The sequence below is a fragment of the Labeo rohita genome, unplaced genomic scaffold, assembly GCF_022985175.1.
Source record: "Labeo rohita strain BAU-BD-2019 unplaced genomic scaffold, IGBB_LRoh.1.0 scaffold_84, whole genome shotgun sequence".
Classification (NCBI taxonomy): domain Eukaryota; kingdom Metazoa; phylum Chordata; class Actinopteri; order Cypriniformes; family Cyprinidae; genus Labeo; species Labeo rohita.
Window position 1 is genome coordinate 329,864 of NW_026129788.1, and position 27,643 is coordinate 357,506.

The 27,643-nt window shown below is 41.2% G+C and overlaps 1 protein-coding gene across 8 annotated transcripts in view; it reads right to left on the reverse strand.

Moving 5' to 3' along the window:
* Positions 1–6,352: 6,352 nt before the first annotated feature.
* znf462 (zinc finger protein 462) overlaps positions 6,353–27,643 on the reverse strand; it is a 42,709-nt gene continuing 21,418 nt past the window's right edge. For 5 of the 8 annotated variants that reach the window (XM_051104904.1, XM_051104900.1, XM_051104902.1 and 2 more), the window contains exons 3-13: positions 22,193–27,567; positions 21,756–21,893; positions 18,448–18,800; positions 16,088–16,206; positions 13,761–13,958; positions 13,096–13,375; positions 12,664–12,800; positions 10,420–10,643; positions 10,096–10,342; positions 9,038–9,194; positions 6,353–8,950 (exon numbers count right to left, since the gene is read on the reverse strand). In XM_051104904.1, coding sequence (XP_050960861.1) covers positions 8,761–8,950; positions 9,038–9,194; positions 10,096–10,342; positions 10,420–10,643; positions 12,664–12,800; positions 13,096–13,375; positions 13,761–13,958; positions 16,088–16,206; positions 18,448–18,800; positions 21,756–21,893; positions 22,193–27,567 — 7,418 coding nt within the window. In that variant the 3' untranslated portion in view covers positions 6,353–8,760. The remainder of the gene's footprint in view (positions 8,951–9,037; positions 9,195–10,095; positions 10,343–10,419; positions 10,644–12,663; positions 12,801–13,095; positions 13,376–13,760; positions 13,959–16,087; positions 16,207–18,447; positions 18,801–21,755; positions 21,894–22,192; positions 27,568–27,643) is intronic. The other 3 variants (XM_051104905.1, XM_051104907.1, XM_051104906.1) reach the window with 3 other exon arrangements.

Consider the following 27,643-nt stretch of genomic DNA (forward strand, 5'->3'; position numbering starts at 1 on the left):
GACATCCCAACTCTTCTGTGTTTTGGCTTCAGGCACTGGTTGAACATTAACTACAAATAAACTAGTCACGGATCATGAATGTTTTGCTTGTTTTGAAAGCCTTGCTCTGCCGCTCGTCCTCCAGCGAATGGAGAGAGTGGAAACGCAACAGATGCACAAACACTGGGAGCCGCCGCCTGCGGTCGGGCCGCGCAAAGACTCTCCTGCACACGTCATCCGAGCTCAGCCTGAGACACCAGCTGCCAGGAGACTTGAACACAATCATCATCACACGTTACACTGCCAAAAACTGGGAAAAAAGAGCTTTAGTACGCAGATCTCACAACTAACTCGCAATTCACGATGTCACCAATGCTCATGTACAAATATATTTGAAATATATGCTAAATATATGTTGTAAACAGTGATGCTTGAATTAATTATAGTTTTGAAATTGAAAATATATTCAGTTTCAACCTTCATATACCAAAATACATTTCTAAATGTATTACAGGGACAAAAAAAAAAAAATCTTACAGTAGCCTATATATTTGGGATAATTGCAAATATGGATGGAATAGCTGGAATAATATGATTTAATGATTATTTTCTTTTATATGTTGTAATATTGTAATGTTTTTGTAAGATTGTATGATTCTTGCTCATTAATGTGTTATTCAGATCTGTTATAGACAAAGTTTTTCTTCAGATGTGATGTATGCAAATGTATTTTCTTGGATTGACATATATATATATATGTTTGCCTATATATATATAGGTCATCGGATGCCCATTTTTTGATATGATTCTTTAGGGTCTTAATGAAAAGTCTATAATATACTTTGGTTAAAAATTCTCAATGGTTGTGTAAAAAAACACCCTTTTTACCTTGTCAAAATCAGCTCTGCCCCGCCGCTCTCTTCTATTTTTTTTTTTTTAATATACAAAAAAATTCAAAATACTATAATGAAATACTAGTTTTTCAAATACTATATTTGCTAAAATATGTTTCAGAATATATTCATGTAAATATATTTTGAAACATATTTTAGCAAATATAGTTTTGGGCTTTTTTTGTATTTTTTTAAATGAGAAAATAAAGCAATAAGCCCCAAGAAGCCGTGGTTTACAGTGTATTTATAACAGCCAAGGGTGTTGTAAGGCACAACATTTTACAAAAGCTTATTGCTTTTATAAAACGATTTTTCCATATATGTAGTAAGGTTTCACAAAATAAAACAGAGCAAATAAAGTGTAATTAGATTAACAAAAACACTATTCTTCCACCAAACAATGTAGTTCCTCAGAAATAATAACACTATTGCATTGTAAGAGCTGCTTTACAGCAGAATTTGCATTTGTCTCAAACCTGATGAATCTGAATCACTGATTCTGTTACTTCACTGTGAAGTTACAATGAAACTTATTGCATAAAGCGCTGTATATTTAAGCATTCATGACTGTTTTAAATGTTTTCCCTCATATCACTTTCAGCAGAACAGAGCAGACTGGTAATGATGCACAGAAACTCCACAGAGTCTGAGAACAATGAATTATACAACAGAAAGAATCGTCACACGTTTTAATAAAATATAAACGTTCTGGCCCGGAGGAAGTGACCCTGAGTCTGAAATCACCGAGATGCTCTGTGATGAGATGCTCCTTAACCTTCAGAAGACCCAGAGGAACAGAGACCGCTGCTCTTTTCAAAGTTCGTTCTGTCATCATTCATTCACTTGATTCGATCTGTCGTTCACTTCCTTCATGTTCACTGAGAGCCTGTGAAGATCAGAGTCCACGTGTGACACGAGCATGTAAAACATCTACTTTTGTGTTTGACAGGAGAAAGAAAGAAGATCATGGAGGTTCAAAGGACGTGAAGGTGAGTCAGTGAAGACAGAGTGATCTGTTCTGAGGGTTTGTATGTTGTAGCTGATTATCGATGACGTTTGTGTGGATTCTAAAGCTCTTCACATGATGCTCCTGCGGTGAGGAGAGAGAACGTCATTCAGATGTGATCAGATCGTCAGCAGGATCCTCGGCTCACTTTGCTCTGCATTTGCAGAATTAAACCTTGTTCCTCACCAGCATTATTATGACAGAAGATTCAGCCGCATTCAGAACACATACACCGCCGCTCAAAAGTTTGGGATCAGTAAGATTTTGAATGTTTTTTAAAGACGTTTCTTATGCTCATCAAGGCTACATTTATTTGATCAAAAATACAGAAAAAAACAATAATACTGCAAAATGTTATTACAATATAAAATAATGTTTTTTATTTTAATATACTTTAAAATATAATTTATTTCTACGATGCAAAGCTGAATTTTCATCAGCTGCTACTCCAGTCTTAAGTGTCACATGATGCTTCAGAAATCATTCTAATATGCTGATTAATTATTAGATTAGTTGTGTTGCTTAATATTTTTTTGGAACCTGTGATACTTTTTTTCAGGATTTTTGATCAATAAAAGGTTCAGAAGAGCAGCATTTGTTTAAAATAGAAATCTTTTCTAACAATATACACTACAGTTCAAAAGTTTTGAGTCAGTACATTTTTATTCTTCTTTTTTTGAAAGAAATTAATACTTTTATTAAAGGGGTCATCGGATGCAAAGTTCACTTTTACATGTTGTTTGAACATTCATGTGTGTTGTCAGTTTATGTACAAATCCACCCTATAATGATAATAATGCATTCAATGGTTTTTAATTAGTTAGTTAGCAACTTTCGGCGAGCAGAGCTCATTTGCATTTAAAGGAACAATCCCTTAGAATGAGATGATTTTTGCAGAGCTGATTTTGACAAGGTAAAAAGGGTGTTGTTTTACACAACCATTGAGAATTTTTAACCAAAGTATATTAGAGACTTTTCATTAAGACCCTAAAGAATCATATCAACTTGTGAAAAATGGGCATCCAATGACCCCTTTAAGGATGTGTTAAATTAATAAAAAGTGATAGCATAGATTTACATTGTTAGAAAAGATTTATATTTTGAATAAACGCTGTTCTTTCGAACTTATTATTCATCAAAGAATCCTGAAAAAAGAATCGCAGGTTATAAAAAAATATTTGTTAGCACAACTGTTTCCAACATTGATAATTCTAATAATAAATCAGTATATTAGAATGATTTCAGCTTTGCATCACAGAAATAAATTATATTTTCAAGTATATTAAAATAAAAACCATTATTTTATATTGTAATAATATTGTGTAGTATTACTGTTGTTTTTCTGTATTTTTGATCAAATAAATGTAGCCTTGATGAGCGTAAGAGACTAAAAAACATTCCAAGTCTTACCAAACTTTTGAGCGGCAGTGCACGTTTGCACATATGCATGCATGTTACACATTGACATATGCACAATATGTACACTTTTCTCAAAAAGGCAAGTAAATGTAAGCTTTGGTTTGTTTGTTTGGTTTTTTTTTGTATATATTTTATATTGTGTAAATAAAGCAGCTGAACACTGATGCAGTGACATGTCAAGTCATGTTCTGGTGTGTTCATGTGTGCTGTTAAAGCGTCCGTCCGTTTGTCTGTCTCTCATCAGACGTTTCTTTGCTGTTTAAAGCTGAACTCTTTAGGGGTCTCGTGGGTCTCCTCCTGCAGAAACACTCGTGTGAAGTTCTGATCCGCTGATCCCTCATGTCTCGCAGATATTTTTAAAAGATGATGTTATAGCTGTGAAATCAAGCGCTTATAAAAGCAGCTCTGAAACACGTCAACTCTTCTGTTGGCTTCCAGACGTGACCTCTTTATCACCAACCGCTCAAACCAACACTGTTAGTTAGTAATATTCATATTTTATATGCTGGTCAAACGTAATCCTGCCAATCACGTGACAAAGAAAATGAAATATACTGTTTGGTCCGACAGAAATTTGATTTACTTTGATTATACAAATATAGACAGATTGGGTTATTTATCATTAGGAGTTCAAATGCTTAGCGCTTAAACTCTATTGTAATTGTTAGAATGGCTCAAGGATCAGCGACCTCCACGCAAAACTGATGGTGCAGATCAAACTGTAGGACATAGAGACTTGAAACTTGGAAGGATGGTAGTACTCACACCGTCTACAGTGTGACCAAGGCTCGTCCCAATTGGCCTGACGGGGGCGCTTCAGCCATTGAAAGTGCGAAATTGCTCACAACTCCTAAACCGTCAGTCGCAGGCTCGAATAACATTGCAATCCTTGGCTCATGCCGGACAAAACGCACGCCTCAGATTCAAAATTTTGTGGTATTTCACATTTTTTGCGAAACCTACTTTTGCGAACTAGTCCGCAATTGGAACCAAACCAGTGCAGAAAGATTCTCTGGAGAGTGAATATCAATAATTATCAAAAAAAAGTTGAATTTTCAACTCACCAAGGCAAAGGGGCGCCAAAATGTTCGGAGGGCGCAAGGCCACTTTTAGTAAAATGCCTATAACTCCTGAACAGAATAAGATATCTTCGCCAAACTTGGCACACTTATGTAAGAACTCAATCTGAGGTCACAGGGAAAAAATAGCAGAGATTGGCCACTTGGTGGCGCTATAAAAGTGAAAAAAGGTAAAAATGGCTGTAACTAGGTAATCATTCGTTCCATCAACACGGAAATAGCTGTACACGGTCTTAATCCAAAGTCCCACAAGTGTTTATGGGGACATTTGCGTATCTCAGAAAACATGTCCACCACTGGCCAATGAATTTTGAGCACCTATTACACAAGGTTAACGGAGGCCGATTGGCCCCAAAGGTCTGAGAGAAATTAGAAAGAAATAGACACTGGGGAGCGGTATTACATTTTTTTGATGGCGTAAACGATTGTACATTGCGGTTTTCCGCACGTACACACGAGATTTGTATTGTATGATGATAGACCTCCTCGTTCCAAACAACTTTGCCTCTAGAACCACTGCTGTCAATCAAACCGTTTCCAAAGGACTGAGAAAATGTGAACTAGTCATAGGTTTTTCACTCAGTCTGGAAAACAAAAAAAACACCATAGCGCAATTCTCTTTGGGTCAATAATTATCCAAAACATGTTGAAAATTACCCTTTGGGAATCTATAACGGGGTCCTTTAGAAAATGGGCCTATCCAAATACCCAAAAGCCTAAATGAAAACTTAAAAGTTCACAAAACTGGCTGAGCACATGCGACAGGTGATTCTAAACAAGCATGCAGTTTCAGGGAGATCAGACCACAGCTGGCGCTACAGGAGTCATAAATGTTATAAAAACATCATATTTCTATGGCAAATTGCACCTGAATTTGATAAAAATGCTTTTTAAATAATTGATTTAGGTGGGTACAGGCTTGCTAAATAATATGTAACGTCTTAAATACCTGCAGCGCTTGAACCTCGGTAATCGCCAATTAAATAAAATTAAACATAAAAGTGTTTAATCGATGCATTTTAACACCTTCACCGCCTTCATGACTCAAGTGTCCTGAAGGGTCTGGAAAATCCAAAAATACTGAAACATTTCTTGATGTTTTCATACATCCACAGGGTGGAAAATCCATTAAAAACCTCCTATCGACAGCCTGAAGGTCAGATGCGTTTCAGAACGCAGGCGAATGATGACTCCGAGACTTTATCAGGGACATTTCATCATCTGAAAGCTTGTCATGCACTTCAGACTGACGGACTGCAGGGAAATGGTGTTTCTGTCCACAGCAGCTGCCGTCTTTGTCCTCCACGACCCTGAAGAGCATCTCTGAAGAAACATTCAATCAAAACCGCATCGAGACGCTGCGCTCGAGTGCCGTCTGAACAAAGCGATGCCACAAAACCAGCAGCCTGGGATTTCAGCGGTTTCCGACGGTCTGGTCTCTGAAGAGCTCGTCCTCTCCGGGTTTATCGGGGTTTATTCCTCTGACCTCATACAGATGGAAAACTGCTCATGGAAATGCACTGGTTCAAACTCTGGTATTGCCACACTATTTTCAGCTCATCACAGTCTGTCCTTGAACACAAGCGTTTATTTTCTCCCTGGAGTTTCGCTTACAGAACAACTCATGGCTTCGCCGTCGTGAGACGCATTACAATAAGAGTAAGGAGAACTCCTCAGGGCTTTCAGGATAAACCTCTACGAGATGAATGTCAACCGTAGAACTCAATGAAATCTTTGGGTTCTGAGTACATCTGTTCTCTATTCTAAGAAATGATGCGGTTGAACTCTGAAAAATGTTTTCAGAAATCTTCTTTAAATGTATGCGGCAAGATCTAGGACACGTAAACAAGCTATTCATGTTGGTTTATGCTTTTGATCTACAAAAAAAAAAAAACTATGTATAGTTTTAAAGAATCTCAAGATCCACAGATGAGATGAATTTGACCCACGAACAGAAAACAACTGAAGCACACGGGTTTAGGTTATCTGATAACTTTATTACCAAGTTAAAAAAAGACAATGAATTACAATATTTACAGAATATAGAGAAATCAAAGGAATAAAACTGTAAACAACCAGTCTAGTCGACATCACAAGCCACCATCAGAAATCATCAGGAGATTCACAGAAGAAAAGGCCAAACGCAGGAGATCTAGTCAAGGTCAACGATGGCGCACCTTCAACAGGAGGAGAGAATTAAAGGGAAACGATAGAAACTAAAGCGCATCTATTTACAGATATCCAGTGTGTTACGATAGCGGACGCCGCCGACTCTTCAAAGCTTATTTCTGATGCTTCTCTACACGCTTCTTCAGAAAGGCTGGCCTACTCCTTATGAAGGACATGGAGGGGTTCGAGGGTACAAAAGAGTTTTTTATCGTGTGTTTTTTTTTTTTTAATTCTTAACCAGACAATTTACAACAGCTTTGAACAGCGGAGAGCTAAAAAAAAACGAAAGAAACGTCTTCTATCGATTTGTATTTTTCTTTCTTTCTATTCTTGTCTTTTTTGTTTGTTAAGTTAAATATCAGAACAACACTTAAAGGAACAGACCCCTTTCCGAAACAGAAACCACAGTTTCAAACACTTACCGATGAGGAGCTTCGAGTTTATACACGGCTGCAAAACGGCATGCAGATTTCCCAGAACGCACCTGGGTCGGCCCTCAGCAACGTCCGGTCATTGCTCGGGAAAGACAATCGTATCTCAGGAAAAACTTTGGGAAGCGACACTTTTGGTAGCGAGAAGAGGTTCGTTTTCCGTTTTCGTGAGGGAATTCAAATGACGGATACTGCTTGAGAGCTTCTGCTCGGTGGATCCGGAAGGGAAGCGTTCGGAGCGTCAAACATCCGCGTCTATAAGGCTTTGGGGTTTTCGAGCAGCAGCTTCCATCACGTACAATCTCAGCCTTACTGTACGACGGCTTCGCGGCGTTTCTCCACAAACGTGGCGGTCAAACGAGCGTCTGGAAACGACAGAAGCCTCGAGTCTTATTATGCTGAACTTCCCGTTTAAAGGAACAATCCGAGTTCAAGAACCAGAACCGGTGCCGTTCACACTCGTCCTTCAGCAGATCATCTTCAGAGTCAAACATCTTTGCTCCAGTGAAAAACACACTCCGTATTTTAGCATTTCTGTGAGTTTTCAACGGTTTGCACTCCAAAAATATTTAGGCCTAAATTTAGTAGTTATGTACTGAATTAAAAAAAACAACAGTTTTAATGTAAACAAAAAGCGATGCATATTTACTCAACAGATACGAACGTATGCATTTCAAAAATATAATTATTTAAAAGAAATCGTTCCAAATAGTTAATAAACTATGCCATGATTATGTAAAACTAATTCAAAATGTTACTTTAAATATGACAAAAACTATTATAGTATCTTAATGATACTAAACACTGATGCAAAATTCTGGTCTGTTTCATTTCTGCATCTTTAGGCCTAAATATGATTGTAAGCGTGTTTTGAACCCAGAATATTCCTTTAAACAGACTCGTCAGAATCGGCCGATCGGCAGAAACACGTGATTGCGATCCATCGATGTCCAACGCGTCTCCGGACCAACGGACGGCCATCGTTATTAAAGTGAAGCGGAAGTGCAAGACGAGCCGGAAGTGGCCGAAATCTTCAAAAGTAGCAATTTGCTACGAGTTTTTGGGGCAAGTGTTGATACTCTAAAATCATGTCTAAAAGAATCAAACGATCTAGATAAATAAGATGACAACTATTCCTCAAGGAATTCAGCTACAGGAAGATTAACACAAGGCTAAAATGTAAAAAAACAGAAACCGCCAGGCGACGTTCCGAGCGAATCCGAGCCCCTCCCGCCGGCCGAGAAGCTTCCGGATGGATCGTCTCTCGTTTGAAACGGACGTAAATCGCGGCACGCCGTCTTCAAGACTATCAGCGTGTGCGATCGCCGCCGCGGAAGACATTCGATTCCTTACGTATTGTTCATTACGTATGCTTATTTTTAACGAATGTAACGAAAAAGTGCATCGAGGAAATGAGGGTTTGAAATTAAAATCTCTGGCTTACGGATGAACCGGCGATCGGAGGGACTCGCGATTCAAACGGAACATCGACTCGCGGTTTCATTCACTATTGGTTACCAATATATCAACATCTGTCCTGAGGGACCAAGTCACACTTTGTAAAATTCAGTGTAAGATTCAGCAACTGAACAAACGTGAAACATCAACATCTAGCGATACTCCAAACCGGATCATCACTTTCCACAAATCTAGCTTTTTAAACCAAATACTCAAGAAGCAGCCGATGTTGTTCTGCAACAAAACAAACGATGAACAGACGGACGAAACAACAGAACGCATGACATTCTCGACTGACGTGTTTCTCTACAGCTTTCGTTTTGCTCCTAAGGGTCGTTTTTGGTCTCCAGCGTCTTTTTGTCTTCCTCGTTCTGAATCGGACACTTGGATTGGTCAGACTGATCCACAGTGTTACTGGATAGGTCCAGCCCTCTGTCAGTCACAGCCGCCGGACCAATCAGAGGCAGCGCTGACGAGGGCACAGGACTGCCGTCTTTCTTGTTGCCGTTAACAGTCCTGAAAACACAAAACTCGCTTTAGCTTTAACTCACTCGTTACTACGGTACACTTTCGTAAGGGTTGAGTTATTCACAGGAGACTCACATGCCGTGTCGAAGGACGTGTCGCTCCCATTCGGTGCTGAGCGTGAAGGTGCGGCCGCAGAACTCGCACGGATAGCGTTTGACGGCGCTGCTGCTGGGAGACTCCTCAACCGCAACGCCTGCTTCACCAGGAAATACAACAAAACAGCTCTGACCTTCTGTAAGTTCAACATGCAAATGTGCAGAAAACATCAGAAACAGTCAAAAAGATTTATAAAATGACATTTGTGGAAAATCTTGCATCTTTCAAAAGCCATTTTATATGCATCTGGCAGACGCTTTTATCCACAGTACAGTGCAGTGTTCATTCAGTATTATATTGTTGCAATATGCTAATATTTATGCATATTTAATAAGATAATGCTAATTTGGGTATTTAAAAACAGTTTAAGGCAAGACACTACAGGCAAAAACAGTGTTTTGAGATTTTGCTTCCATAACATGACTTTTTTTTAGACTAGTGCAAAGAAAACTTCAAAGAAAAATACTCTTTTAAGAGCTTTCAATACAATTCCGATACAAACCTTTAAAAGTTTTTTCTCCACTTCAGCAGCACTTACATACACCAAACCTAGCAGTTTTATTCCTGTCTATATTCTGAAGGGTTTTACTGTGGGGTTTGTTTATATTCCATTCACACTGATTTTATACAACATTTTATTCCTAAAAACATGGGGAAAATGTATTTGTTTTCTGTCTGTTGTTGTCAGTATTTTATGATTCATAACGTGATAAAAAAAGAAATACAAAATCCCTCTGGAAAAACCTTTAACTCTTTAAATCTAACTAGAATTCTGAACCTGGCTTTATCAAATGTTCAGATTTACTCTATTCGCCCGTCTTGCCTTGATATTTAAAAAAAAAAAGTCATAAAACAAATAAAGGTATTTTAACTTATACTGAAATTTCATTTTAGCAGAAGGTGAAATGTTACTGCAATTTTTATTAAAAATGCTTTGCAGAGACTAACAATAAAGTCTTGAGTTTTGCATCTGCTGCTGCTGATCATCCTTACCGAAGCACAGAATGACTGAATCTGATGAACATGAAAACTGTTACCTGTCACCTCCGTCTGGCTGCTCGTCTCTTTCTGTTTGCTCTCCGGAAGCTTCTCCTCCTCTTCCTCCTCCATTAGCTCTTCCTCCTCTTCCTCCTCCTCCTCCTCCTCCTCTTCATCTGCCTCCTCTACGGTCTCGTCTTCTCCTCTTTCTTCCTCCTCGCTGCTGCTCACGTCCTTCACCTTGTCCTTCATCAGCTCCAGCTGGTCCAGGTTCACCCGTCCCACCAGCTCAAAGTTACGGATCACCTGCAAACGACAGTTTAGACTAAGTAACCGGCTGTTGAACTAGCCACAGAAAGCCACAGACATGACAAAAGGAAGACCTTGTGCTCCTCGCGCAGGTGGATCTCCAGCTCGTGCAGGAGTTTGCTGTCGTAGTAGCAGAGCTGACACTGGTAGGGCTTCAGCTCCTCGTGTTTCTGGATGTGCTGCTGCAGATTCTGCTCGCTGGAACACGTAAAGGTGCATTTGTGACAGCGGAACACCACGCCCTCCAGATGACGCGACAGCTTCGAGCGAGACACCTCCAGCGGGACCACGCGCTCCTCTGAGAACCACAAAAATAACACGATCAGACTCTCATTCATGCTGTGTTAATACGTTTTTGAAGCGTGGCCTTAAATGACCAATCAACCCACATCATCTTCATACATTTTATGCACATTTAATAGTACACTGCTAATTTGGATATTTGGACGAAAAAAAAAACATTTAAAGTGTGATACTACAGGCAACACCATTTCAGTTTTTTTTAAAGAACTGGACAATTTTGGCCTATTTTGCTTCCATAGCTCGTCTTCTTTCAGACTAATGGAAAGAAAACATCCAAAATTACACATAAGTCTTTTTTGCACTTTATCGATTTGTGTATGTACATTTCAATTACAATACAAGTTTGTTTCTCTACTATGGTAACACTTACATACATCAAACTTTAGTTTTATTCTGTCTATATTCTGAAGGTTTTTACTGAGGGGTTTGTTTATATCATTCACTGATTTTTTTTACAACATTTTATTACTAAAAACATGGCAAAAATGCGTATTTTTTTGAAAGTTATTAGTTTGTTTCTCTATTTCAGCAGTGCTAACATACACCAAAATTTACAGTTTTATTCCTGTCTATATTCTGAAGGTTTTTATTGAGGGGTTTCTTTATAACATTCACACTGACTTTTTTTTTAAATTTTTTACAACATTTCTCTCTAAAAACATGGCAAAAATGCATATTTTTAAAAAGTTATTAGTTTGTTTCTCCACTTTAGCAGGACATAGATGCACCAAAATTTACAGTTTTATTCCTGTCTATATTCTGAAGGTTTTTACTGAAGGGTTTGTTTATATATCATTCACACCGATTTTTATTATTTTTTTTTTTTACAACATTTTATTACTAAAAACATGGCAAAAATGCGTATTTTTTGAAAGTTATTAGGTTGTTTCTATACTTGAGCAGCGCTAACACGCACCAAAATTTACAGTTTTATTCCCATCTATATTCTGAAGGTTTTTACTGAAGGGTTTGTTCATATCTCATTCACACTGACTTGTACAACATTTTAGCCCTAAAAACATGCGGAAATGTCTGTTTTTAAAGGTTATTAGTTTGTTTCTCCACTTCAGCAGCACTGACACTTACATACACCAAAATTTACAATTTTATTCCTGTCTTCATTCTGAAGGTTTTTACTGAGGGATTTATTTATATATAATTCACCGGCTTTTTTATTGCACTTTACCTATTTGCTTCTGTAGATTTCAAGCCATTTTCTCAAAATGTTTTTTTTTTTCTCCACAACAGCAGCACTTACATAAACCAAATTTAATCGAGGTTTTATTACTATTTATATTCTGAAGATTTTTAATGAGTGATTCGTTCATATATTATTCACACCGGTTTATACAACATTTTTATTCCTCAAAACATAGTGAAAATGCACCAACAGCATTAACAGCATTAGCATTAACATACACCAAACTTTACCGTCTATATTCTGAAGGGTTTTACTGAGGGGTCTGTTTAAATATAATTTATTCTTGTTTATAGACATTTTATTCCTTAATCTCCTTAAAAGTGAAAAATGTTTTTTCAGCATCAAGTATAAAGCAAGCACAGCAGATTTTAAACTGAATGTGCAAAGTTTCCAGTGTCATTCGCTTCCAGTTATTTTAGCTGTGCAAAACCAGTCCGTTATGCTGCTCGTTGTTTCAAACTGATATTCATCATATTTTAATTTACTATGGTAATCATAACCACACAGGTTTGTTGCTTAAATGATTTTACAGCAGTTATTTACCAATAGAAACTAATCAAAAGTCTTGCACATTCACTTCTGCATTGAAAAATAAGGTGGACAGTTACATTCCACTAATAGTAGGTGCTACGAAAAGAAAAACCGCTGCCATTCAATTGAGGAAGCTGCTATTTGAAATAAAGAAGAGGAGGAGGAGGAGGAATCTCTCATGATCAGAATTCCCTCCTCCACACTGACGCAACAAGCAGTACATCATTAAACACAGGTTAAGTTTTTGCTCTGGTCAATTCTCAGTTGGTCCTCAGTAACTGACCTCTGTGCAGGACGATGTGGTCGATCATGCTGCTCTTGTGTTTAGTGTGGTACAGACAGAAGGGGCAGCGCAGATCTTTGGGCGTCTCCTCTGGGCCGCTGGTGTGACCGCCTTCCACATGCAGCGTGAACGTGGACCTGAACACCACACAACAAACAACACATTCACTCAGGAGACAACTACTCTGACATATAAGACTAGAGATTCAGCCACATGAACTATTCTTTATAGCTTTACAGAATGTCAAAATATAAATATATGCATTTAGTTTATCTGTATGTCAAGTGACTATTAACTGTATAGCCTGAATGCAAAGTCAGTCACTCTAAATATAAGTTTCTATCAAATGCATGAATGTAAATGTACATAAATAAAGATACTGGCTGATATTAGTCCGATATGTGATTCTCTGGCGGCTCATTCTGTTCTTACTTGTAGCAGGTGAAGAAGGAGCAGTCTTTGCATTTGAAGAGCTTCTTTCCTCCGTGCCGGTCGCGGTAATGTCTGCGCAGACTCTGCATGTAGCCGGAGCTGAACTCGCAGAACTCGCAGGTGAGGATGGAGTCAGGCCGGGCCTGCGGAACGGGACCCTCGAGCGGCGGCGGCACGGCGGCAGACGGACTAGTGGAAACGTCGGGCTGGACGCGAGACGCCAGCTGGAAGTGACTCAACTGCTGCTGAACATCTGCTGGCTCCAGATACCCCGCAGACTCTGAGACGACAGCAGCGAGACAAAGACATCAGTGCCGTTACCGCGTCTAGACGCCACTTACACCTGCTATTAACATCTGTCTTGGCTCATACCGACACGTGCGCGTTTCAGTCGCACGCTTATTTTCTCTTAAAGCCGAATCAAACCAGTAATTTCAACCAACAACACCCAAAGCCATTGTTTTGCCACAATAATTACATGTTGAGCGAGTGTGATTTGGCCACACGTCGCTCATTCTAAATGCCATTTTTAATAAACTGAACAATAAAAAGGGAACTTCATTTATTTTAGTAAATAAACACTATGAATCATACTTGACATGCATGTCATTTTCAGCATCAGGGTGTTTCTGCATTGACCTTTAACCCCAGAGTTGGGGTCTTACCGGTGCACTGTGGGTTGAGGCCCGTGTTCTGGTCGTCGTGTTCGGTGTTGTGTTCCGGTCGTGTGGAGCGCAGCGTGGCTCCGGCTTTGAGTTTGGGCAGCGTGAGCGTCTCTCCGTGTTCCTGCAGTGAATGCTCCTTCAGCTGACTGATGGTCATGGTGGAGAACGGACACGAGATGCACTTATACGGGTGTTCACCTGCAACACAAACACACGCCTCCTTACCAGACCGGCAAACACAAACCAGCTCTGTGCAAACATTCTGGGTTATTTTACAGCTTTCCTCAACAGCTTTGGCTCCATCCTCAAATGAGAGTTTTTTGTTCTCAGATACACATTAATATGTCTGGCAGTGAATGTTTGTGATGTCTCATTATTCGGTAAAGCTCTGTCTCTCACACAGACGCAGCGTCTCCGTCTGAATGATGTCACTCTCTCATGTCCGTTTCATCAGCCCTCGCCCTTCTCTTACCGTTTGCCTTAAACGCCTCAGAAGAGCAAAGGAGAGAGAGAAAGAGAGAGACAGGGGGCTGATGGGTAATGGAGAGCAGAAGGACGACGCTCGATTTCTGTCGCTCTGCCCTTCAGTGACTTTCACAGTTCAGCGAGAGAAACACTATTACCATCAGACGAGTGTGTGAGATTCCTGCAGTTCAACACACACACAGGCCGTCACGTTCATGTTAATCACAGGTGTGGCTTTAAGAACTTCATCTCATCTTTATCCAGCAGTGAAAGCGTCACTCATCTCATCCTGTCTGCCATACTCGTCCATTAATGTCTCAAACTCATTCCATTCACCTTGTTAAAGTCACATGTCAGTCGTCTCCAAGAATCCTGAAACCGGTTTAATCTATAAATCCAGACTGAAGCACATTTAATACGGAGATCTGCTTTCTGGGGACAAGTATGCACCAAGACGTGAGTTAAACCTGACAAAACCTCATTTTGTGGTCGTCTTCATTTGTAAAAAGGTAGTTTCTGTTTGGTTTAGGGTTATTGTATGTACAGGTGCATCTCAAAACATTAGAATATCATGGAAAAGTTCTTTATTTTTGTAATTTAATTCAAAAAAGCAACTTTTTATATTCTAGATTCATTTCACACAAACCAAAATATTTCAAGAGTTTCTGGTTTTAATTCTGATGGTTACGACTTACAGCTTAGGAAAATGAACAATTCAGTATCTCCAAAAATTTGAATATTCCATTTTGAGCTTGATTAGTTTGATTAATTTTGAGTATAAATACTGGGTACCTCCTGGGCTAGTTTAGAACATGCAACCACAATTATGGGGAAGACTACTGACTTCACAGTTGTCCAGAAGACAATCATCGCCAAGCCACAGACGGTCATCGCTGGAAGGGCTGGCTGTTCACAGAGTGCTGTATCAAAATATATTCAGAGTAAGCTGACTGGAAGGAAAAAGCGTGGTAGGAAAAGGTGCACAAGCAACAGGGATGAGCGCAGCCTTGGGAATATTGTCAAGAAAAGCCAATTCAAGAACTTGGCTGTCACATTCCTAGAACCAAGCAACTCCTGAACCAGAAACGACGTAAGCAGCATCTCACCTGGGCTAAGGAGAAAAAGAACTGGACTGTTGCTCGGTGGTTCACAGTCAGTTTTGCATTTCACTTGGAAATCCAGGTCCCAGAGTCTGGAGGAAAAGTGGAGAGGCACAGAATCCAAGTTGCGTGAAGTTTCCACAGTCTGTGATGATTTTGGTCGCCATGTCATCTGCTGCTGTTGGTCCGCTGTGCTTTATCAAGTCCAAAAATCAATGCAGCCGTCTACCAGGAGATTTTACAGTACTTCATGCTTCTGTCTGCTGACAAGCTTTTTGGGGATGCTGATTTCATTTTGCAGCAGGACTTAGCACTTGCCCACAGTGCCAAAACTACTTCTAAGTGGTTTGCTGACCATGATATTACTGTGTTTGATCGGTCAGCCAACTTACCTGTCCTACTGTCAAGAGAAAGACAAGTAACATCCGACCAAACAATAGAGATGAGCCAAAGGCCGCCATCAAAGCAATCTGGGCTTCAATATCACCTCAGCAGTGCCACAGGCTGATCACCTCCACGTCACGCCGCTTTGAAGCAGTAATTCGTGCAAAAGGAGCCCCAACCAAGTATTGAGTGCATAATTAAACCTACTTTGTAGATCTCGAACATTTCTGTTTTGTAAACCTTTTTTGTTCCTAAGCTGTAAGTTGTAACCATCAGAAATAAAACCAGAAAACTCTTGAAATATGACAAAAAATAAAGAACTTTTCCATGATATTCTAATTTTTTGACATGCACCATATTGTGTGTGTAGCGTCTCACCTGCGTGTGCTTTGTGCAGGTGGCTCTTGAGGCGGCTCAGGTAGGAGGATTTAAAGGGGCAAAACTTGCAGCGGAAGGGCTTCTGATGTCCGTGGTGTGACTGGACGTGACGGTCCAGACTGGAGAGAAAAAGACAGCGGTCAAACACACATATGGAGGACAAACAAACATCAGATCAGCTCGCTTTCATTTAACAGAGCCACAGCCTAGTAGTTAGTATTATTTATATTCTATTACTATTTTGAATTAGCTTTAATTTTAATATTTTTTGAGTTTTCATTTTAAGTTTAGTTTTAGTCATTTTATGTGCTTTTGTAAGTTTTTAATATATTTAGCATTATTTTAATTTCAGTTTTAGTTTTTTAATTTTAGCACTTAGCATCTTAGTTATTTGCCAAGGCAACAGTTTTAATTTTCATGTTTTTAAAGTCATTTAAGTCATTTTTAAAGTAAATTTTTACGTGTAGCTCATGTGGGCAATATGGGTTTGATTTTCTAATCTCTATCACTTCCCGTCCTCTATTCTCATGAAAATGACAAATAAAATCAATATGTAAAGCGTGCAGTAACGCTCAGCAGGTGTCACAGGTGTGCTGTCTGCGGACGCTGGTGTTTGCTGTCGGCATCAACAAAAGCCCTGGGAAGATTCAAGACGTCTGAACGATTCCACAAGGACAGGCGGGAAAAGCAAATCGACGGAGACGCGTCTAATGATAACCCTAAAGATCTGGGAAAGGAACACCTCTCGGCAGAAGATCCCCGCTTTAGCGCTGAGACTCTGACAAAACAGCCGTCTCCGACAGGGATCTTGGGAATCAGTGTTTTTTATCCGCGGTTCCCGTGTGGCACATGAATGCGGCAGCTTTCTGGGTCACGGAACATCCAGTGAAGGCGGATTTACTCCTGGGAACCCAACAAAGGTCCTGCGCTTCAGACGAGACTAACCGCTCTGTCAAAATATCTGCCGTTCTCACAGGAAGTAAATGAGGAGACGTGACACTTCAGCGCGTGCACAATCTACATCTTACATACGTTTTCCCTCAGGATTTTCTGTATTTATCTATTTATCTCCTCCTCTCTTTGTTTGATGTAAGAGACAAAGAATACACAAAGCATGTTTATTATTTTAGTGCTTTGAGGCGAGACACTACAAGCAAAAACTGTTTTTTCATGCATTGGTTATTTTAGAAATGTTGGGCTTTTTGATTTCATAATGTTTTTTCAGAGTAGTGGATATTTAAGGAGTTATTTTATTGCTCTTTATCCATTTGTGTCAATAGATTTAAATTCCATCATGTATCTTTAAAAGTTTTTTCTCCACTTTAGTAACACTTGCATACACCAAAACTTACAGTTTTATTCCTATCTATATTCTGAATCTTTTTACTGAGGGATTTGTACTTATATCATTCACACTGATTTATACAGCATTTTAATCCTAAAACATGGTAAAAATGCGTATTTTAAAAGGCAATGAGCTTTCTTTCTCCACTTTAGCATTACTTACATACACCAAAACTTCCAGTTTTATTCCTGTCTATATTCTGAAGGTTTTTACTGAGGGTTTTGTTCATATTTCACTCGCTTGATTTTTTATTGCACTTTATCCGAGTCTATAGATTTTATGCCGTTTTCTCAAAATTTGTTTTTCCACTTCAGCAGCTGGACTTACATACACCAAACTTTACAATTTTATTCTTATTTATATTCTGAAAATTTCTACTGAGGGGTTTGTTCATATATCATTCTCACTGATTTACAGGACATTTTATTCCTAAAAACATGGTAAAAACGCATGTTTTTCCAAAGGTCATGAGCTTTTTTCTCTGCTTCAGCATTACTGACATACACCAAAACTTACAGTTTTATTCCTGTCTATATTCTGAAGGTTTTTACTGAAGGTTTTGTTCATATATCATTTGCTTGATTTTTTACTGCACTTTATCCAAGTCTGTAGATTTTCTGACGTTTTCTCAAAATGAGTTCGTTTCTCCCCTTCAGCAGCACTTACATACACCGAACTTTACAATTTTATTCTTACCTGTATTCTGAACATTTTTACTAAGGGGTTTGTTCATATTTAATTCACACTGATTTATAGGACATTTTATTCCTAAGAACATGGTAAAAATGCAAAAAAGGGCTCTTAAAGGCCCTGAGTTTCTTTCTCCACTTCAGCAGCACTTACATACACCAAAATTTAGTTTTATTCCTGTCTATATTCTGAAGGGTTTTACTGAGGGGTTTGTTTATATATCATTAGCCTGTTTTTTGTTGCACTTTATCCAAGTCTGTAGATTTTAAGCCGTTTTCTTGCTCAAGGCACTTGCGTTCACTAACCGATGTGAAGTCTCACTCACTTGTGTCTGAACGGCGAGGCGAACTGACAGTACTGGCAGCTGTATTTGTCGTTTCTGTTAACGAGAGCTACTGCTGAGTGGCTCCTCTCGTGAGAGCGCAGGCCCTGCATGGACATGAACATGCGGTTGCACATGCTGCACGGGTGCCCGGGAACCACTCGCTCCTTCTCCGGCTCCAGCGCGCCAACCATCGCCTCCGTTTCCACAGCCACCGGCTCCACTGTCTCCATAGCGACGTCAGCCGGTGATGCGCCAGTCTCCAATGGGTCAGCGTCCATGGCAACCACATCCTCCACGTTCCCGTTGGTGATTCCTTCCACGGGAACAGCAACAGGCATCTCTGCTGTTTCCTGCTGTCAGAGGAAATGACTGATATTACTCATAGAGGAAAAACTAAATTGTGACATTATTTCAATTACTATTTTTATGACAATTAAACACATTCTCCTACTGTAATATACACATATACTGCACTCACAGTAACATTCTGAAGTTTGAAATAATTAAAAAAATGTTTAAATGTTTTTGAAAGTAGTTTTTTCTGCTTACCAAGGCTGCACTTATTTGAAGAAAAATGCAGTGAAATTGTGAAATACTATTACAATTTAAAATAGCTGTTTTCTATGTGAATATCTGTTAAACTGTAATTGATTTTTGTGATCAAAGCTGAATTTTCAGCATCATTACTAGTTTTCAATGTCACATGATCCTTCAGAAATCATTCTAATATACTGATTTGCTGCTCAGTTATTATTGGAACTTGTTTATTAATTTTTTATTATTATTGCTGAAAACTCTTTTTGCTGCTTTGAAAATGTAACATTTGTAACATTATAACTGTCTTTAATGTCAATTCTAAACAATTCTGTGCATCCTTCATGAAAAACAGTATTACTAATTTTTTTTTTCATTTCAAGTTATTTCACCTTTTTCTTGACGCCTTAACATATATCCTTTATTTTGTGCTGAAATAAACCCAGTCATTTCCTTGACATATTTAAGGTTCTTGACCTTTAATAATCATGGTAAATCACACTGATATGATATTTCTCTCTGGGTTTGGAGGTGATCTGCCGCTCTGGACTGAAGCACAGATGATCCGTGTTTGATTACGACCATTAAAGCTCTCTGAGGCGGTGAGCTCTATCGGGACATCCCTTTTTTCTTAATTTAGAAACGGCCGCAAGGTTCCTGCATGTTTCTGAGACATCTGCTGCTTTACAGCCACAGGAAATTCAGCATCTCAGAGAGAGAGAGAGAGAGAGAGAGAACTGACCATGCACTTCAGACAGACGCAAATAAGACTCTCCCGCATTGTCAGCCGATCAGAGACACAAACACAAGCAGAGAAGACACATACATCTGAACATTTACTGGGCTTCCCTGTTCAAAACTCAACACTGTGATACTAGAGCTACAGATTTGACCTTTAAAAAGTGATATCAACTATGATTTTTAACAGCCCATTCGCGAAAAATGTTCATGAAAACTAACTGCCACAAGAGTTACACATCAGTTAGGTCAGTGTGACGCATAGCTATTACTATTTTAAACATTTAACACCACATACTGATTCACAAGGAAATAAATAGCACATAGTATGCAGTATGCACACTTGCATTCCAGGATTCTATGCAGTGCCCAGGGTTACCCAAGCTGGAATTGAAATTGATGAAAAACTATTAAATCAATCATAAAAATGTAAAAATGTCTGTATAAATCTGTCAATTTTCTGTAAAATTGTTTGTTGGACTGATGCATGCAAACCTGGTAGTAATTCTTCATCCATATTAACACTAATGTTTTTAATTGTAAAAATTAGGCCTGCCTTAGTCGTTGTGTGTATTTTCCCTCTGGAATGGAAAAAACACTGTGATATGCGACTATTAACTGAAATGCGTGCAAATGCATTTTAAATTATTGAAATTTATTTTACATTTATTTATAATGAACTTCTCGGGGGACTTCACAAGTACGTTTCAGCTCAGAGGGCTTCGGCTGGTGAAAAGCTTTGGGAATCCCTGCCCATGTGTCTCTGTTCAGTGTATGTGTTCTGTGCCTGTGAGCGCTGCCCCCTAGTGTCCGGTGCGATCCGTCCCGTCTGCTGATCCTCACTGGGCTTCCGTTCAAATCCTCAGGCCCGGGCCTCCCTGCCAGCACTGGCACTCTCAGTGGAATACTAACACTAAGGCGCTTACACGCCTCTCTCCACGCCACACCGTCAAGACGACCTAACTGGCTTTCTCTTCAGTGAGACGGAAGGGTTGCGTTGTGAATCTCAGGATTCTGCTGTGATAAACAAACTGGACCGGCCATGCTTAAATGCAGATCTCTGCAGAAACAGACCACCTTAAATGCTACGGTTAATGAGGAACCCCTTATCATGACATCCGTCACACTGTACAAAATGGCACATTTCTTCTATAATAATTTTTACATTTATGCTCTTTAGACGGCATTTTGCTAATTCAATATTTAATTATGCACAGAGATTTCACAAGCTCTGTACTTTACAAATTAATTTGCCACACTGCAGGACCATTTTAAATCAAGTACTGAAGACAAAGGTTAAATGTGGATCTAAAAAAATCCACTTTCCCTTCTACATTAATGTAAACATTAACCTATTATCTTTTAAAGTCCATAGGTGCATTTTGTGTCAACTACCTCATCTAGCAAGCCTTTTAAGGCATCGAAAAAGACTAGAAGATTTCCATAAGTTTTGTATCAACATTGCTGGCTTCCAAAATGGTATTTAGTCCACATTCTAAGGTGCATTCTATTCACATTCAGAAAAGAGCTTTAAAAGAAATTTTTCATTCACCGTATGCAAAACGTGTAACACAAGGCCACTAGATTTAATTACATGACCAACTTTATGGCACGTTCAAGGCTTTTCTCATGAATGCCCACACAAGGAAATAAAATGCTCGAGTTTAAGGAAATGTCATAAGACCACACTCGTCCATTTTCCCTGTTTCTTCTACAACACTCAAGGATGTGCACTATTTGTCCATTTCATTGAATGTGCAGCTGAATCGTAATGGTTTAAAAATCCAAATAAGTGAACAAGACACTTGAGTGGAAGGAAAAACGGCCAAACGGCCTATGAATGCAGTTGCTTCAAGAAGAGAGGCCACCTCAGGAAAAAAGGTCTGAACGTAGACGTGCACAAATCTAAAAAGAAGCTTAGAACTGAAAATGTACTGTAAATAGATAAGAAAACCAATGCAACGGTATAAATCTGATCACAGGCGGAGATTTATCAGCTCATCAGTCATGCTTTTAAAAGCTACGCATGTTCGTACCTTCACGTGTCCCTCCTTGGCCTCCCCGTACTGCACATGCTTTCTCAGATGGTTGCAGATGGCCCGAAGGGTGGGGTGGACCTCCACGCAGAAGTTGCACCTGTAGCCGATGGGAGTCTTATCGGGTGTGCCGTCCACCTATAGGAAGAGTCAATGACAACAGAAAACCATTAGATGCAATCTAGTTTAACTGTATCTCTTGCAACTATAAATCAATGAAACTGAAGCTTATGACGCCAGTGTCACCAGGGCTTGTTTGCATATGGTCGAGTTTAAAGCCAAACAAAATAGTTACACAAACATCTGAAACATCTGCTGTTATTCTACTTCCAATGTTCATTGCAAGAGAATATCACATAGAATACAGTTTTGAGAGTTAGGTAGCCAGCCCAAACTTTGACTCTTATTTTAACTTATTGCAAGGTGTTTAAGCTCACCTTATTCTCTGGTTTGGCTTCTGGCGGCTCTGTCGTCTTCTGCTTGCTTTGAAGCTGTTTTCTTCGTTCCAGCCTCATGGCTCTTTTCTGGAAATCCTCATTGTGGTTCATCAGATGGAGGCTGAGCTCTGGAAGAGTCAAGAACTTGATTTCACAGTGGGTGCACTGGTAGAGCTCCGTCCCATCCTCCGCAGGGCTCGGAATGGTGACGAAATCCCGCTTGAGTTCCTTGTCGTGGCAGTCGTTGTAATGCATCACCAGCAGCTCTGCCGCACTGAACGAAAGCTTGAAGCATTTCATGCATTTGAAGGGTAGCCAGTCCGTGTCACCTTCAGGTTCCACCTCATCCTTAACTTCAACGATTTCCACCTCCTCCGTGGATAGAGGTTTCTCCGCCTCCTTGGAATAGATCACAGTGAAGTAACGGCCCAGTTTGCTGGAGGGCTGCTTCTTGGGAAAGACTCCTGGGTGGCGCTTTATGTAATGAGAAACGATACTCTTCCTGCTGAAAGCCTGGAAGGAGCAGAGCGAACATTTCCTCCGGTCCACCGCAAGCCTTAGCTCTTCGCTCATTGCTGGAGGCTCTGCATCTGATGCCAGGGGCACCATCACCTTGTTCGGTTTCTCCCCCACCGTCTTGGAAGCGGCCAAGCAATGCGTGTAGTAAGCATCAATGTCGTGCCGTTTCTGGTAGTGTGCTGCGAGGCCTTTGCGGATGGGGTTGGTGTAGGAGCAGAGGGCACATTTGAACACATTGTTCTTCCCTTCGGGCTGCGCTCTGACATTGTTATGCTTGATACGGTAGTGACGAGCGATACCTTTCCGCGTGGAGCAGAAGTATTTGCACAGCTGACATTTAAACACCGCATGCTTGTCGCTCTTTGCGGCTTCGGGAAGCGTGAGGTCGTATTCGCAGACCTCAGAGACTTCGGTCACACTGCTGCTACTGCATTCGGCAACCGAATCGTCCCTTCTGGTCGGCGACTGGGTAGCGTTTGCTTTGAACATGTCTGCAGCAGACTGGTTATGATATTTCTCATAGTGTATCTTGAGCTTCTCCAGAGTGCCATGCGTGTAAGGGCACATCTTGCAGCGGTAAGCGCCGTAGCCCTGCCTCTGGGTTTTAGATCGCTCATCCCCCTCGCTAGTCAACTCGTGAACCTGCTCAACGTCGTCGGCAAAGTCTTCGGCAGTGACTTTGATGGAAGGATGACGCTTCTGGTAGTGTGTGAGAACTCCGTGGATGCGAGAGTTCACGTACGGACAGTGTCTGCACTTGTAAACAGAGCTAGGGTTGATGTCTGCTTCCTGAGCAAAGTCAGCAGCTTTCACTTTCATGCCCGGGTGTTTTTTGCCATAGTGGGTCAGAAGCCCATGGAGACTGTTGTACTCAGACAAGCACACGGTGCACTGGTAAGGGTTGTTTGAGATGGATGACGTTGCAGACAGAGAGAGATTAGGTTGTCGCTCATGTGTTGGGCGGCTGACTTCAACTGCAGCCTCTTCCTGCTGGTTGCTGTTGCTGAACGGACTGGACATCGAAACGTGTCCTTTGGGCAGCTGCTGGAGCATCTTATCAGGTGCCTGGTTCCCCTTGATAATGTCGAGCAGGACAGACTCGTCACCTTTGATGGCCCAAGGGTGTACCGCTTGGTAATGATTAGTAATGTCCCAGATGGAGCACGCCTCAAAGGCACAATCTCTGCATTGGTAATGCTTCGTTTCAGAGTTCCCAGCTTGTCTGCTGGTGGAAGTATCGGGACCAGCCCACAGTTTGCTGGCCATGTAGGTGTAGTCGACGTTGTGCTCAGGATGGCGTCTTTGGTAATGCATGAGCAGCCCGCTCGGTTCAGCGTGGGAATATATGCACCACTCACAGTGATAACCAGCCTCCAACACACCGTCCTGATAAGCCCAGTGTAAGATCGTCATGGCCGTGGCCTTCACAGTAGGATGATCCTTCTTCAAATGCTTCTTCAAGGCATATACATAAGGAGAAGTGTACACACAGTGTCTACACTTCAAAGATCGCAACGACCTGGATTTTTCTGCTTCGGTAGCTACAGTTGCAGTGGATGTGGAACTTCCCGCTTGGATCATCTGCGCTCGTTCTCTCTGACTCCGGACCACAGCTGTGTGTCTACGGACGAGGTCGGCATTGGCTTTCACGTCCCTGTGCTTCTTCTGGTAGTGAATCAAGACCCCCTTCACAGTGCGGTTCCCGTAGTCGCAGTGCTGGCAGAAGAACAGCATTTCCGGTTCCCCTTTGTCAGATGCTCCTTTAGTGTTGGAATTACCGGACCCTTCAACTCCGTTGTTGTTGAATTGCTTCAGAAACTGTTTAGGGGGTGCGATTTGTAACTCATCCATAAGTTTCAGCAGTCCTGGGGTTGGGGGTGCCTGCTTTATGTACTTTGCCGTCACCTTAATCTCCGGATGTCGCTTCTGATAGTGGACCAGAACGCCCACTACAGAGCGGTTGTTGTAGACACAGTGTTTGCAGTAGTAAACATCTTCATCCAGAGCCACAGGCAAGATGACATTTGAAGACTTGGGGGTGCTCGTCAGGCTGTAGTTTGAATTGCTCGACAACTGTGCTCGGTCAACAGATATGACCCGCATGGTCTTCTGTATGCGGAAGTACGAGGCCTTTTGCTCGGGGTGTTTTTTCTGATAATGGACCAGCACGGAATGCATGTTGGGACTTGAGAAAGAGCAGATGTCACAGTCGTACACCACCACGTTACCACCCAGACTTTCTCGAAAAGCTTCAGCCTCAGTGTTTGCTTCTGGCGTTTTGCAGATGCTTTTGAGAGCGGGACTGGATGAAGATCTGGACCCAGATGAGGTGGAGCTGAAACTCTTGGGCCCAGAATTCAAGATTTCCCTCAGTGTTTGGGACTCAGTAGCACCCTTATGAGGCTGATCGACCATGTAGCTTGAGAAGATCATGGCATTGTTGATCTTCACTGATGGGTGCATTCTTTGATAATGGGGCATCAGGCTCCGCACATTTGGACTCGTGTAGGAACAGAAACGGCACATGTACACCAGATCTGGTTGGTTAAAGTTCAAGACGTTACTTGCTTCTGGATGGTGTGTCATATAGTGCTGGTGCAGATCATTGAAGTTGTTATATTCAATGAAGCACTCGAGACAACGGAAGACTGCGCTCTGATCCTCTGGGTCCAGGATGTATCTAAAGCTAAACTTGATATAAGGATGCATCCTCTGGTAGTGTGTGCTGACGCTGCGAGCAGACTTGTTTTGGTACTCGCAATGTTTGCAGTAGAACAGGTTCCCAGGTTCTTCAGTATTGTACTCGGTGTTGTCTTGATACGTCTCTCTGCTATCTTGACTGCTTTGATCTTGAGCATCTTTAGATTCCAAAGAGGCACTATAATTGTCTTCATCGTCAGAAATGGTTACTTGAACGGGAATGTTTCTGGAGCCGAGTTTGGACTGCAGATTGCGCTTTCTTTTCCCGACCCCACGCTCTGTCTGAAGGCTTCCGGAATTTCTAACATGAAGGTGCTGAGTGTTGAAGGTGTAGTGCTGACTTCGAGCCTCAGACGTTTCTCTCTCCTTGCTTGTTTCTAAATCGATATGATTGCCATTCTCCTCCACGTCATCATCCATCTCCTCAAGGTTAATCACATCTTCGTGCTGTTGGCTTTGACTAATCTTGCTCTGGAGGTTGTTTGCAATTTCATCAATCCTTGTCCGTTTTTTGACAGGAGAGAGATCCAAGGGCAAATCGTTGATGGACTTTCTTGCCGTCTTCCCAATAAGATGCTTCTTGGTAGAAAATCCAAGGATTGAGGTCTGAGTTTTCTGAACGAAGCTCGAGGAGCCGTAGGACTCGGACTCAGAATCTTGCTGCTCGTTGGACGAGCCCTCTTGACCCGTGACCTGTGTTCCATCACAGTATGAGTGTTTGTGTTGCTGGTGGACACGTAGACCTTTCAGTGTAATGGTGGAGAAGTTACACAGTGAGCACCGATGAGGACCCTGCTGTTCCTCAACTGCGTTGGATTTTTTCCCGTTGATTTTAGAGCTGCCGTTTCCTCCGTTCACCGGCTCGGAGCGTTCAGCCGGACCATCTACGCTTTCACTGGTCAAGTCCATAGAGTCCCATTCGGAAGACCCAACGTGACATTGTTTGTGCGCGTCAAGTTTTAGTGGGTTGGTGCAAAGAAAGGGGCACTCGTCACATTTATACACCGTAGCTTTGCCAGATAAGTGTATGTTCTCTATGTGACGAGAAATACTACGTCGGTGCATGGTCAAGAAGGAGCAGAAGGGGCACTGGAACCTATTCATGTGTCTTTTGAATGGAACTCCTTTAGTTTCTAGGAGGTCATTATCCTCTTCTGACAGAAGCAGCTTAGCAGAATCCTCAGCTGACTCTGTGTAATTGGGATCATCCAAGTCACAGAGTTCATCATCTGAACTGCTTCTGGAATCATTCAGCATGCTGGCATCTAGATCCATGCCAGACCTAGACATATCTGACATGGTGAAAGTCGATCTCTCTGACAGTATGGAAGATCCTGTGCTGTTAGGTATTTTTGCTGTGAGCTGTGAGTACTGAAAACTTGATATCCCTGAAGTGGCCTTGAGTGATGCATTGCCAGATCCTTTGATTGACGAGGCATTTGCGGAGGAACCTTCGTTGCTCGCTAAATCGTTCAGGTTTAAATTGGATGTTGGAGTGCTTCTCCTGGATGAAGCAGAATCAGACTTGCTGGATCCTGCACTCCCGTCCTGCATTTTGGGCTGCTGTAAGGACACCATGATCTTCACCATGTTACGGTGCTTCTTCATCAAGTGATCGGCCAACTGCTGCCTCTGCGAAGTCTGAAATCCACACCACTCACAGTTAAAGCCTCCTCTTGACTGGGGTTTGATCATAGACTCCAGCACATTACGTTCTACGTCCTCCGGCGACTCTTCACACTGCTCTTCGACGGAGGAGGCCTCGGAGTCCAAATCCAAAACCTCTGCTTCGACAGGAGGAGCCGAGTGGCCCGGCAGACCTTCTTTGTGATGCATTTTCTGGTGTTTCAGAATCCGTGCTCTGTGTGGGGATTTATAAGTGCAATACTGGCAGGAAAAGACCGTTCCTACACCATCGTAAGTCGCGGCGCTGGAGCTGGCCTGCTTGGAAGTTTTGAGGGATCTCTCGTCGCTCGCTTCTCCATGGACCTTCCTGGTGTGTTCACTGAGAAGAGAGCTGGATCTGAAGTACCGCACACAGAACTTGCACTGGAAAAATGGAGTTGACGTTTTGTTCGAAGGTTTTGCTGACTGGTTGTGTTTCGCTTGCTTTGAACCGGAGAAGTGCCCAAGGTCTTTATTAAAGGACTGGATGCCTGAGAAAGAAACACAATTTCAAATGTTTGGATGGCAGAATAGCTGTACAAATCAATATTTCTGAATCACAAATGT